General features: G+C 39.3%; 1 protein-coding gene across 5 annotated transcripts in view; it reads right to left on the bottom strand.

The window, feature by feature from the left end:
• The window catches only part of Tln2 (talin 2), a 411,357-nt gene that overhangs the window by 127,389 nt on the left and 269,118 nt on the right, over positions 1 to 14,850 (bottom strand). For all 5 annotated transcript variants that reach the window (XM_077799669.1, XM_026384818.2, XM_026384825.2 and 2 more), the window contains 5 exons: positions 8,909 to 9,064; positions 4,597 to 4,698; positions 3,881 to 3,957; positions 1,975 to 2,155; positions 1,007 to 1,120 (listed from right to left, as the gene is read on the bottom strand). In XM_077799669.1, the coding sequence (XP_077655795.1) occupies positions 1,007 to 1,120; positions 1,975 to 2,155; positions 3,881 to 3,957; positions 4,597 to 4,698; positions 8,909 to 9,064 (630 nt within the window). The remainder of the gene's footprint in view (positions 1 to 1,006; positions 1,121 to 1,974; positions 2,156 to 3,880; positions 3,958 to 4,596; positions 4,699 to 8,908; positions 9,065 to 14,850) is intronic.

Here is a 14,850-nt window from a genome sequence, read left to right as displayed (position 1 = left end):
TTAACCTTGACTGCACTTAGAATCACCTGGGAAGAATGAAAAACTTATGTCCAGGACCCACCCACTATGATACTAATTTATGTGGTCTGAACTTGGGTTTTAGGCTTCATTTTTAAAGCTCAGATGATTGAGGTGAAACTACTAGTCACTGCCTCTCAAATTTTAATGTGTACACAAGACAGCGGGGAACCTGGCTGAAATGCAGATTCTGGTTCAGTAGGTAGGAGTAGGCGTATAATTTAGCACCTCTTCCAAGATCTCATGAATTGCTGCATCTGGCCTGTGGACCACATTTTCTTGGAGAGGAGTTAGCTGGTTTCATGCTGTAGCAACTATAGGAAGGTCTTTGGGCCAATTACCCAGCCTTGCTGCAATGCTCAGGGGTTATCAAAGCATGATCCTTATACAAGTAGCATCAGTTTTACCTGGGAACTTGTTGGAAATGCACATTCTTAGGCTCTACCCCAGACCTTCTGAGTCCGAAAGAATGGAGCTAGGTCTCGGCAACATTTTAACAAGCCCTCCAATTGACTGTGATACATGCTAAAATTTGACAGCCACTGATAGTAATAAATATAACAAAACACCTACTGCTCACTGAGCTCTTAACTACATGCTTGATACTTTGCTAAGAATCCTACATGTGATTAAATCAGTATACTTTCATAAGAACCCTATTATGAATGACACAATGGACATTTAGAGAGGGTAAGTTGCCCAGATTGAAACAGCCAGTGAGTGAATAGGGGAGCTGGGATATGAACCCAGATCACTTGACTCTGAGGGCCCAACTGCTCAGTTCAGTGATCCTACCAACAGCCTGCAGCAATGATTCTCTTCCCCTGGGCCACAACTGAGAGACAGAGTTAACATCCTGGAAACCACATGGCTTTCCTTGACATTTAGCTGAAGACTGAGATTCACCTCGTTGAATCCAGACAGAGCTCATAACCTTGTTTTCTGCCAGAACAGAGACAGCAAATAAAACCCACAGATCAATATTTACCATATCCTGGCCGAGAGGTGGCAGTGAGTCAAGCTCACTGAGGTCATCCTGGGCCTGCTGGACAGCATGCATGCTTGTGTTGATGGTCCCCATAAGGGCCTGCTGGGCTGAGGTCTGAAAAGGCAGATAAACAAGGTAGTCATAGAATGTTCCTGGGACTGACAAGGCTCTCCATGCATAACTGCAAAACTGAGCTCTGAGCTCAGCCAAAGGTACATCTCAACAAGTGCCTGAATTATCTACCATTTCAACCTGGGGACCAAAACCAGACATTGCATTATATTAATAGAATACAAAATGAAGGTGATTGCAACAGAGGAATTATCATCAGAAGATGCTAGAGAGCTTAATTAGCTGACAAGAAGGCTCAGCTAAAGGCTTAATTTAAGGATTTAATTTTGAGTACTGAGGACAGAATATCTCATACATAGAAAACATGTGTTAAATGAGAATGTTTCTTGATCAATACCTAAGAATTCCACCCAAAACTTTCAGCCAATATGCTTTTTCAGAGTCAAATTATTTCTGAGCTTTCAGGCTCTTGAACTTTCAAACATTTTTGCCTAATAGCAAAGGATCCCCAAGGCAGGCCAGAGAGGCACTGAGTTAGACAGACCAGCCCAGTAGAAAGGAATTAACAGCCCCAGGGATGGAATATCAAGATCACTAAAGGTTTGGTCTATTTCTCAGACTCTTGGAGGATATCTGAGATAATTGGTTTGATACTATTATAGTAAAGGAGCAGTCACAAACCACAGTGAGAGGTTTCTGACTTCAGCAACAGAGGCAATCTCTAATCCTAGACAGGAGTGATCAGAGTCATCCAACTAAAAGAATGCTCAATTTGATGAGCTGTGGTTCAGATGGGAGAGGGAGTCCCCGACACAACCCATTACTGTCATTGGTGCCTCCTCTGGACACAAAAGACAACATTCTACTGAGCAAGAGACAGGTACAAGAAATCTCACCAGTGGAGGCATGTGGCCTCGGTGCATCTGCCCAACCATGACTTGCTGCTGTGGTGAGGGCATACTGCCAATGTTGAAGGTCTCAGGCCCACTGGAGCCTGAGCGCATCACGGCTGGCAGTGCCACTGAGCCATGCTCTGCCTTGCCTGTCCTATTGAACTGCTGCTGCAAGATGGTGGACCTGTAGGGAAAGGCAGCTGGTCACTGTGGGGTTGTCACCCATGTGAAGAACAGTGAGAAGACAACATGGGTGCTACAGGTGCCTGCTGCTTTCTGCTCTGGAGGACAATCCAAAGAGGTACACCCAGTTGGAGACTTAGGAATGAAGCAGAATCATTGTCATTTATCTCATTGTCTCTGAGCCTTGAGATACTCTGGCACCTGTTCCAAAAGATTTTAGCTAGAGACTAGGAAGATGTTTTAAAGTGTCTGACAAAAAAATTATGAATTTTTTACTTCTTGATATTTTCTTAGAAAAAGTGGTATACGCAAAGGACTTGGGTAATCTGAAGGTAAAAAAACTGAGGGTGGCATATCTTCTTCAGGAACCCAGTAGATAAACCCAAAGGGAGGATCTGGGGAGTCTGGATAGCAGAGGCCTTTGTCTTGACCCATCACAGATCATCCCAAACATCAATAGCCAAGCGAGGATCCCAAGGAACAGACATCTGTAAGAGAGACGTCAATGTGGAGGGGTGACAATAGCGAGGGTAGTCTGGGGTTCCAGGAAGAAGTCCACTGCTTTCTGAGATCTCAGCAAAAGATCAATACAGAAAGAAGTAGAAGGTCTAATGATGGTGTCCTGGACCATTCCTCCTCCTTGCCTAGATCAGACCCACAATGATGGGAGATTGTGGAGATTTCATTGGTACCAGGCAGGCAAGAGCCCGAGCTCAGATACTTACTGGGCTGTTCCTATGGAAAATATAAGAACAGCAGAGTCTTCTGAAATGATCAGCTCACCCTGTCAGGAAGTACTAGTTTAACAATTTCCATGTAATGGTCATTAATAATTCCAAGGAGTTAAGGTACTTTATCAGGGAGTAGGAAGTAATGAAATGCATTATATCCAGTTGGCGCCGTCTTGTGTACTCACAGAGGATAAATGGAAAAGTACCTTCAGGGTTATTAGCAATTTGTGAGAAAGTGGTGAAAAGACTACAAATAGTAGAGAAACAACTACCATGGATAAGTGAGTTGATTATAGGAATGCAAGAATTTTCTGGAAGCATATTGTGGGGATCATTACAAGATCTGAATCTGAGTTCTGGGCTCTGGGTGCATCTCAACTAACTCCAAGATCTTTGGTTTTTTCATCCATGAATCTGAGATGATCACCACTGGCTTATTTCTTGCGTAGGACTACAAGGTGGTAATATTATTTCTATTTTGTAGATAGGTTTGTACAGATAGAGAGTTCAGGGGCAGAGAATAAAAGACAACTGTCCCCATAGTCCATGTTATTAACCACTGACCTCTGCTACCTCATAGCCAGCAAGACAAGTGTGGCATGTGGCAAGTGCTTCATAGACAACAATCTTTTCACTGGTCAGAACCCAAATTCCCTTCCCCCAAAGGACCAGAATCAAACAGAATACATGTTCCAGCCTCTGGGGGAAAAAATAATACAATTCATGAGATTCCATCAAAAATGCAGAATGGAGCTCCTGAAGGCTCACTGCCTCTAAAGAAGGAGTGGAATACCACACCATGCTCAGTGTCTCCCCAACAAAAGATACCTAGACAGACATTGCTGGTCTGGGGACCACACTTGGAAAAGACTTGACTATACCATTCCTCTGTCATCTCCTACAGGTGATGAACTTCAGAGCTGAGCACAGAGATGGTAGGGGGGGAACCTGTCCACCTAAAGAGAAGGTGGTTCCCCAGCACTCCCGACACTCACTTTTTGGGGGAAACCGACTCTTCCAACATAGTTGACTCCTCATCGCCTTCTAGGCCAAATCGGTCTTTACTTTGTTTCTGGAGGTAAAGCAAGATGCAACAATGAAAATGAAGCTTTGCATTCATGTAAGAACCCTTGAAAAGAACTTTAGAAGGAACACAAATAAAAGTGTTAAAGTTAACCCAAATTTTCCTGAATTAGAAAAGCTATGGGTGAACAAAACCATGATAACAATAAAAGAGAAATGCATTGTTTAAATAATGTCTTATTCTTGTAGATTTTGCATTGCAAAAAATCAAGGCTCATCTACTAAAATTCTACCAAAACTTGGTTATTTCAGTGGTTGTTTAGCTGTATTATGAAGCCTTAAGAAATCTGTTGGTTTTTTTTTCTATACACCACTATGACATTTAGTCCCATTACATTTATTAAGAATGAAACAAAAATGTCTGATGAAAACCCAGAATACTTTACCCCCTCAGTTTGGGTTTCTGTAAAGGCTGGTGACCAAAACCTGACCTTATATAAATGTTGCAGCAGTAAAACCATAGGATCTCAAGGTCAAAGATGTCTTATTAATGCAATTCTAATGTCAAATATTAAATTAATGAATCAAGTGTTTCAAATAAGTGATTTTTTCAAGCTAGCTACATCATCTAAACTGAGCCTTTTGATGAAGCAGCTTTGCTTTTCCAATCTGCATCAATACGAAATACCTTTTTGAGGATGATGTCAATGTATCCTGCAATCAGCTGAGATATTTGTTCTCCCTCCGTGGTTTGTACTGAATAGTAGCTTTCCTGATACTCCCCAAAGTCCTGGAAAAAACAGCAGTAGAAGAAACATGGCTACATCAGATCTATCAGGCATTTTAAAGCCTCAGAGGATCGAGTTCCAGAGCAGCATGACACAGACTGACTTTTCCCCATACCTCCCCTCTAAGTAAATCCCTAAAATTTAACAATGGTAAAAGGGTTCTGGAAACTGGAAAGGTAAAGTGGCTGGAAGCCTCAGGACTTGAGGAATCCCAATGTGGCTGGTTCTCAGGTTTTGTTTTATGTCCCATGTACCCCCACAACTGGGAGCTAGAGAGGCTGGAAAATGAGAACCTCCAGCAGTGAACTTCTGAAAAGCATGTTCTCTCTGGTTAAGAGACCAGGAGAGGGGAAACCCAACAGACACTTATCCAGGAGCCACAACACCATGTAGAGGACCTGGGCTGGTGCTCACCAGCAGCTGCAGAGCAGCAGTGAAACCCTAGACCATCCCTAGCTCTGTTCCACAACCCAGGCAGGTGAGTAGTCTGATCCTCTTGCAGCAGTGAATGCAGTGAAGCCCTGCCTCCCTGCTTTCCACCCAGGGCACAAAGAGACTCGGACCCATTGGCTTCTCTCTCCCCAGCATAGGTCACTGAACAAAGAACAAAGCCATCCGGGATGGTATGGCAAGGGCTCAGGAGGAGGAAAATCGGCACTATGACAGAAGCCTATAGAAGAGGCCAGGGCAGCACACAGCAAACCTGACCAGGTGGCTGCCTATTCCAACAAGATTTAAGTAACATCATAGGCTCCTGACATACAAGTCAAGATGTCTAGGATGTAATAAAAACATCACTATTCATAACGAGGACTACGATGACCATGTGTGAATGAGAAGACACAACTAATGCCAATAACTGGAAGAACTCTGATATTAGAAGTATCTGATAAGAATTTTAAGATAGCCATGCTTTAATGCCCAAGTATACACTCTCTGGAAACAAGCGAAAAGAAACATGCATTCAACACACACAAACAAACAAAAACAGAAGTCATAACAAAGAATGAAATGTGGAAATTATAGAATTGCCCAAATTCAATGATCAAAATAAAAACTCACAGGACAGAACACATAGTAGTATATAGTTGACAGAGGACAGAATCAGTAAACTTGAAAATAGACCAATAGAATTTAGTTAGTCTCAACAATAAAGAAAATGAACTAAAAAACTAACAGCTTCAGGATCCTAGGGGATGAACAACAAAGCATTTAACATTAATATCATCAGAGTAAAAGAACATGATAATGTGGGACAAGAAATTTTAAAGAAATAATGGCTTCCCCAAATTAACCAAGTACATAAAACTACAAATTCAAGAAGCACAGTGAACTCCACATTGAATAAACCCTGAGAGATCTGCACCAACAATTCTGAAAACTGGAAATAAAATTTTAAAAGTTTAAAAGCAGCTAGAGAAATATAACCTATTACCCATAAACAAACAGCAACTTCTACTTTTCATCTGGAAACACAGAGGTGAGAAAAAAAGTGTTTTACTTTTATTTTTTTTTTAAGTGCTGAAAGAACTGACAATCCTAAATTCTGGATCTGGCAAACAAGAAGGAAATGAAAGCTTGTGCAGAGGGAAAACCGAATCTGCTGCCAAGACCTATCCTTAGGGAGGGGCTCACAGTGTACTCCAAATGCAGGAGGCTGGGAACTCTGAAATAAGAATAGCAAGAGGAATAAAAATAGATGTAATAGACTATCCTTCCCTCAAGTGTTTCTTTGTTTGAAAGCTTAACTTATAACACCATCTGATCTGGTGTTTAATGTATATAGGTGAAATATGCAAATAATTTTATTCAAAAGGTGGGGAAGGTGAAGAGACCTACGTTGAAGCAAGGCTTCTACACTTCACTGGAACAGGTAAAACATCAATACCAGCAGGCTGCAATTAATTTCATGTGCATATGTGGCAATATCTTGAAAACCTATGAAGAACACTATATAAAGTGGTGTGCTAAAAACAATAATTCAAAACGGGAGTTTTAGAAGTGTTTCAATAACCCACAGGAAGACGAGAAAAAAGAAATAAAGGAGGCAGACAGAAAAAAATTATAAAATGATAGACTTAACTCCTAAAATGTCAATAATTAGCTTAAATGTAATTTAAAAAACAGAGATTGATAGAATAGACTAAAAAGAAAAAAACAACTCTACAAGAACTTGGTTCAAATATAACAGTATATGTATGATAAATCTGAAAGGATGGAAATAGACAGATCATACAAACGCTAAAAGAAGCATGACTGGCTCTATTAATATCAGATAAAACAGACTTCAGCATGTAAAATTGCTAGAACAAAAGGATATTACATAATGATAAAACAATCTCTCCATTAGAAGGACACAGGAATCTTAAATGAACAGTCATCATATATCAAAGCTTCAAAATACATGAGGCAAAAACTGATGGAAATGGAAAAGAAACAGAAAAACCCAAGACCTTCACTTTTAGAAAATGATTGAATTGCTAGACAGAAAATTAACAAAGATGTAGAAGATGGATGAGCCACTGTCAGCTCGTGGGGATCTGATTGACATTTACTTTACCAACAACAGCTGAGCATGCACTCATTCCAGGCACTCATACCACACTTACCAAGCACAATCATACACTGGGATATAAAACAAATCTTAATGCTAAAAAAAATAAAATCATACTGACTATGTTCTCTGACCATAATGGAATCAAACTAAAAATGAATAATAGAAAGACAACAGGGAAATCTCCAAACAATGGACCATAAAAGAACCAAACTAGAAATCTGTAATAGAAAGAGACAACAGGAAAATCTCCAAACACTAGGAAATTAAATAAAAGCTAGAAGTAGGAATGAAAGAAATATATATTGCAAGCATTAACCCAAATTTATACTTTAATAAAAATATTGACATTCATTATCTCTTTTGTTTGAGGTAGTTACTATTATCATAGCTATTTCTCAGTTTTATTTATTTTTGCTTAGACCCAGTTTTTAAAAACCAGTATTAAAAGTTATATAACAAAAGATAATTGTCCCCTGCTCCATCTCCACCTTTACTTTCTGCCGCCCCGCCCCCAAAGGAAATCAAGTCTTTAGGCAGTTTCTTCTAGTATTTCTAAATCACAAGCTAATATTGATTTTCTTAGCAATAATCCATGACTTCGCATCATGGAATATGAGGATGTGACTCTCTTCGTATGAATACCCAATTTTAAAAATCACACGGGCACAGCTGCTACTGACTAGAGAAAGAGGTGGAGTTTCTGAAGGTTCTTTTCAACTGGCATGATCATATCAATCTATCATCAATTTAAGTAACTACTCCTCCCAAACTCCTCCTTATACCTTTTAAAAAATGTCATATGAGATCTTGACTAGATGGCAAATTGATATTTCAAGTGCTCACCAAAGATGTCAGGAGGTCTGAAGAAACGACAAATTCCAGCACTTTTTGATAATCCTTATTGTTCGGTTGTCCTTACAACACACCCGCCCTATCAAGTTTCGCATGAAAATTTGGCCCTAGAAAACTTCACATTATACTCCCCTCACAGCAAATACTAAAGTTGGGAGAAGGAATTTAGAGGCCAAAGGGCTGAAACAAACACCTTCTCCCCATTTCCCATGAATTTTATCATCATCTTCTTGTTTAATGCTAGAACTTTATGAAGTAGTGTATTACTATTCCCATTTTACATTGGAAGAAATTAAGGCTCAGAGAGATGTTGAACAGGGCCATAAAGCTAGGAGATGACAATCTGGAGCTTTAACATTACTCCAAATCTATGTTGTTTCCACTATGCACTCTGTGCTATTTCTAGGAAGGCTGGGGAAACTCTCCTTAGCACTATATCACAGTTCTTAGGAATGTTTGATGTGTGGGCTTCAGAGGGTTAGAAGTTCCCTTTCAGGATGTGCAAGGGATCCAGAGCACACAGTTAAGAATCCTCTTGGTGAGAGGCTCCTCTAGATATTGAACTAGGGGAGGTCTTAGGTAAGACACCAGAGAGGAAGCAGGAGCCAAAGAAACCCAGTCTTTGTCATACCTGTCTTACTCCTGCATCAGTCTCCTCCTTGCCCATGGACTGGCACCATCTTCCTCTCTCCATGCTGACTCTCCAAGGCCAGAGAAACCCACTGGGCTAGGATCTGGTCTCTCTCCTGTACCATAATATTGCCCAAGGCCACGTCAGCCCCCACATTGCCTGCCAGTCCTACCAGTGTGAAGCTCTTGGGTGAGGCGGCCCAGCGCTTGACCGTGGTGAGAGGCCACTCCTGCAGCACCTCCTTGGTCTTCTCGTCTACGCGCATCACAGAGTCCTTGGTGATTCCCAGCAGGCGAGGCACCAGCTTGTTCTTGCCTTTCATCTTTTCCTGAAATGGGAGAGACCAAGCATCAGTGCTCTTTCTTTGAATGCATCAGATTTTATCTGCAGTCGCTCCACATATGTGGTGTTTGAAACAGGCAGGGCTGTTGGAAAAAAGATTCTGAGGCCAGGTGAATAATCTACCAAATTGAAGGACAGGAGTGAAAACAGAGACACTAGAAGATTGGAGTGATCCAATGGGAAGAGATGCCTGTGCAGGGTGGGTTACTCCCAAATATACTATGGCAGAAAGAAGGGACAGAACTAAAAATGTTCTTAAAATTAAAGATGTTCTTAAATAATCTTTAATGATTAGTGTTAATAGTTTTTTGGATATAATAATGACTATTGAAAAGATGGCTCCCTATTCACACTCAGGCCAAAACCAATTCAAATTGAATGAATAATTTAGGAAGAATATAAGGTGGGTATTTTTTGTTATTTCTGGGTGAGAAATGGCCTTCTAGCAAAATTACCAAAATAAGAAGTGACTAAGGAAAAGATTAATAGTTTCAACTCAAAACATACATACTTTGATACATCTTAAAGTCAGAGAGAGACAAGTTGGGGAGACAGGGAAGGATGAAGGAAGAACAGAAAAAAACAGAAGAAAAGGAAAGAAACCTCTCTATAAGAAAAAAGTAAAGAGCAAACTACTGGAGAATAAATATTTGCAACAAATATAATAGTAAAAGATAATATACTGACCAAAGTTCTTATGAATCAACAAAAATAACTATTGAAGTATATGAACAGAAAATGCATTTAAAATGACATAAGCAAATAAAATGTTATTTATGTCAAGAAAAGTTTTTTTTCCCCACTATCTCAAACCCTTTAATTCTCATTAAAATGGTAGTATCACAGGTCTCATTTTAAAGATAAGGAAAATGAGTCACAGATTAAATAATGTTCCCAAGGTCACACAAATAATAAGCAGCAGAGCTAAGGAAAGAATTCAGGCAATACAGCAACAGTGTTCTCCTTTTTACCATTATTTTATACCCTGTAAGAATAAAGATTGAAAGAAACAGAACAAATCACAGTGGTGTTTTCTCATTCCCAAAATTACTTTGAACCAAGAGAAATATGAAATTCTTTTTCAAAAAATTTTAATTTGTTATATATGACAGCAGAATGCATTTCAATTCATGTACAAATATAGAACACAATTTTTCATATCTCTGGTTGTATACAAAGTATAGTCACACCATTCGTGTCTTCAAACACGTACTTAGGATAATGATGTCCACCTCATTCCACCATCTTTCCTACCCCCACGCACCCTGCCTTCCCCTTCCTCCCCTTTGCCATATCTAAAGTTCATCTAATCCTCCATGACCCCTAACCCCAACCACATTATGAATCAGCATCCTTAAATCAGAGAAAACATTCCCCATTTGTTTTTTTGGAATTGGCTAACTTCACTTAGCATTATATTCTCTAACTCCATCCATTTACCTGCAAATGCCATAATTTTATACTCTTCCAAAAGAGTTTTTAAAAGAATGAATTTTGGGAATTGAGGAAGATATGAAGGGCGACTGTATTCTGACTGATAGCAAAGCCTTTGGAAGAAAATGTGTAAATATCTGTGAAAAACCTTAAAAATGTTCCTACTTCTCATATAGCTTGCCTTAAGGAGTTTCTTTCTTTAAAAAAATTTATAAATGTAACAATTATGCAACAAGAAACTCATGCAGAGTTTATTAAAGTGAAAAACTAGAGAAGAAAACCCCTAGTTTTCAGTAATACAGGCTTTATAAATTATGTTCTATCCAGATAACATATTACTCCACTATTAAAAATTATTTTGAAGCAAAACAAATAACTTCATGGAAATAAATGATTCATAATACATAAATCAAAATAGTATACATGGCCCAATCCTGTGTGAAATAAAAATTTTAAAATAGGTTTATGTATAGTATATGAAAAAGCAAGGGCAACGATTATGTCATATGATTTGTATTTATTTTCTTATGCTTTTCCTTATTTTCAGACTTTGCTTAATATATGTATTTTTAGTAAAAACTTTTCAAGTAATAGTTGCTGAAACCTAGCAACGCCTAAACTGGTGTTCTCAGAGGAACATGTACACATTTGCATAAATGAAATATATATATGTGGGTGTGTGTCCTCACTCCAGCACTGGGCACCGCACCTAAAACAGGGCTGGAGCTCACTACTTAATACTTATTAGCCACTACTTCAGAGCATCTCCAAGAGGTTGGTAGGTATCATCATCATTTTTCCTTTTGCAAATGAAAAGGCAATATTAATTCCTCTAAGACTGACAATGCCAAGTGTTAAAGGCACAAACTGAACACAAATTTGAGTAGCTCAAAAACATCTCTCACTTCAAAAAGTAGACTTTCCGAGAGATCCAACATGGCGGCGGGCAGAGAGAGATCAAGTCTCTGACCTCTTCAGCTGCGCAGGCATAGGGAGTCGCAAACGGTCTAAATGCTATTTGCTCAGGATCACTAGGCAATGCTGAGCTGACGTGGATCTGGGATGAACAGTCTGGGCCTCTCAGAACACACACCAAGCCCGGATTGGCTGAATTCAAGCTCCCGTTCGCCTGCTTCTCGCAGACAAACTGCTGTGACTTAGCACTAAATAATCCCGCTGAAACAACTGGTTGGCCCTTCTGAACCTACGGAGGTAAATGCCAACCGAGCCTTCATAGGCAGTGGCCACAGGATAGAAACGGGGCTTGGGAGAGCCAGTCAAGACCCACCCATTGCATTGGTCACCCGGCAAAGGGAAACGAACTGTTGCCATTTGCATGGGATACCACCATGGCAGAGAACTGATGTCACCAGAATGTGGCGGAGGAGATATCTTCATTGAAACCAGCGGCGACAGGTGTGTAACCACCTAGCCTTCCCTTTCCACACAGCGGGGAAACCTTAAGGGCCCCTCCCAGCTCTCCCAAGAGCAAGATAGCCAGACCAAGGGAATCAGGAGTGGTGCAGGACCCGTGGCACGGAATTCCCAGCTACCGCTCCCACCAGTGCTGACAACTGAGGTCTCTTGCATCAGCTACCGGGGGCGTGGCTACCGGAGGGCAAGCAAAATTCACTGAGAGTTCTCAGCCCCAAGCTCTACAAACTTAGGGTCTGAGGGAATGGCAAACAGGGAGAGTGTGCCCAGTCGTTCATGAAAACAGGGCTCCCAGGAGCAGCAGACCTGGTGTGTAGCCAGTATTGTGGTGAGCGTCACCGGTGAGCAGGGCCTGGCTTGAGGAAAAGTGGGGAAGTGACTAGACACAAGAGACGGCCCTAGGCACTCAGGATTGGAGACCCGCCCAGTCTGGGAGGAGGAGCTTCTACACAGTGATTGGTTCCCACATATTGAGAGGAGAAGCTTGGCCTGGTGGGCACAGCTCCACTTACTGGAAGAGAAGTTAATCAAACTCTACGACTGCATTTATTAATTATTTTTAAATTTGGGTTTTTTTTATTTTCATTTTTTTGTTGTTTTTTAAATTTTTTTAAAAATTATTTTATTTTATTTTTTTAGTTTAAATTTTTATTTCTTTTAAATTTTTTTTCTTTTTTCTTTTCTATTTTTTTCTTTTGTCTTTTCATTTCTTTTCAATTTTCTTATTCTCCCTTCCTTGAATTCTACCTGCTTACTCTCATTCTCTTTAGTGACTTCTTCCCTTCCCTTCTAATACCTTTCCTCCCAAGCATCAAATAAATTTATAGGAGTAAATAGTAACTCAGCAAACAGAACAAGAAGTAACATGAGCAGCATGAAAAAGCAAGGAAGAAAAGGAGTACAAACAATGCAGGACAGCCTAAATATTCAGGAGGACCTAGAGTCATCAGAAAAATGGTCAAATAAAGAACTCAAGGAATACCTTACACAGATGGAATGGAACCTTACAGAGGATATGAGACAGCAAATTCAAACAGTGAAAGAACACATTGAAAATGAATTACATAAACAGATAAAAGAAGAAGTTAAGCATCTTTATCAGGAGATAGAGATTATAAAAAAAATTAAACAATAATTCTAGAAATGAAGGAAATTATGACCAAATTAAAAACTCAAATGAGAGTATCACTAACAGTGTGGGGCAAGTAGAAGCCAGAACATCAGATAATGAAGACAAAATATATCATCCTGAAAAGGGTCTAGCCAAGTCAGAAAGGCTGGTAAAAAATCATGAGAAAAACATCCAAGAGATATGGGATAACATAAAAAAACCAAACTTAAGAGTCATCCGGATAGAGGAAGGTATAGAGAGTCAAACCAAGGGAATGAGTAACCTGCTGAATGAAATAATTACAGAAAATTTTCCAGAAATAAAAAAGGAAACGGATATACAAATTGTAGATGCATACAGGACACCAAGCATACAAAATCACAGTAGACCAATGCCAAGACACATTGTTATGAAGGTATCCAATATACAGAACAAAGAGAAAATATTAAAAGCTACAAGAGAAAGGAGGCAGATTACAATCAGGAGTAAACCAATAAGGTTAACAACTGATTTTTCATCACAGACGCTGAAAGCGAGAAGATCCTGGAACAACGTATTTCAAACACTGAAAGACAATGGATGCCAACCAAGAATTCTGTATCCAGAAAAATTAAGCTTCAGGTACAATAACAAAATAAAAATCTTTCATGAAAAACAAAAGTTAAACGAATTTGCAGCCAGAAAACCAGTATTGCAAAGCATCTTGAGCAAAACACTACACGAGGAAGAAATGAAAAACAACAACCAAAACCATCAGTGGGAAGTACCTCAGTAAAGACTAGCGGTGGGAAAGCTAATCATGGAGAAACAAACCAAATTAAAAAAAAGATAAATAATCAAACATGGCTGGAAGTACAAACCATATATCAATAGTAACTCTAAATGTTAATGGCTTAAACTCTCCAATAAAGCGACATAGGCTGGTAACATGGATTAAAAAACAAATCCAACAATATGCTGCCTCCAGGAGACACATCTGATTGGAAAAGACGTACACAGGCTGAAGGTGAAAGGTTGGGAAAAAATATACCACGCACACGGTCCTTGTAAGCAAACAGGGGTGGCCATCCTAATATCGAATAAAATTGACTTCAAGACTAAGTTAATCAAAAGGGATAAGGAAGGACATTATATACTGTTAAAAGGAACCATTCACCAACAAGACGTAACAAATATCAATATTTATGCACCAAATAATGGTGCTGCGACGTTCATAAAACAAATTCTCCTCAAGTTCAAGAATCAAATAGACCACAACACAATAATTATGGGTGACTTCAACACACCTCTCTCACCATTGGACAGATCCTCCAAACAAAAGTTGAATAAAGAAACTATAGAACTCAATATCACAATCAATAACCTAGACTTAACTGACATATATAGAATATATCAACCATCATCAAGTGGATATACTTTTTTCTCAGCAGCACATGGATCCTTCTCAAAAATCAACCATATATTATGCCATAGGGCAACCCTCAGTAAATATAAAGGGGTGGAGATAATACCATGCATTTTATCTGATCATAATGGAATGAAACTGGAAATCAATGATAAAAGAAGGAAGGAAAAATCCTACATCACATGGAAAATGAACAATATGTTACTGAATGATCAATGAGTTACAGAAGACATAAAGGAGGAAATCAAAAAATTCTTAGAGATAAATGAAAATACAGACACAACATATCAGAATCTATGGGACACAATGAAAGCAGTTTTAAGAGGGAAATTCATCGCCTGGAGGTCATTCCTCAAAAAAAGGAAAAACCAACAAATAAATGAGCTCA

The sequence above is a fragment of the Urocitellus parryii genome, chromosome 6 (assembly GCF_045843805.1).
Source record: "Urocitellus parryii isolate mUroPar1 chromosome 6, mUroPar1.hap1, whole genome shotgun sequence".
NCBI classification, from domain to species: domain Eukaryota; kingdom Metazoa; phylum Chordata; class Mammalia; order Rodentia; family Sciuridae; genus Urocitellus; species Urocitellus parryii.
The sequence above is the reverse complement of the archived record's forward strand: the minus strand, read 5'-3'. Positions and strand labels throughout refer to the sequence as shown.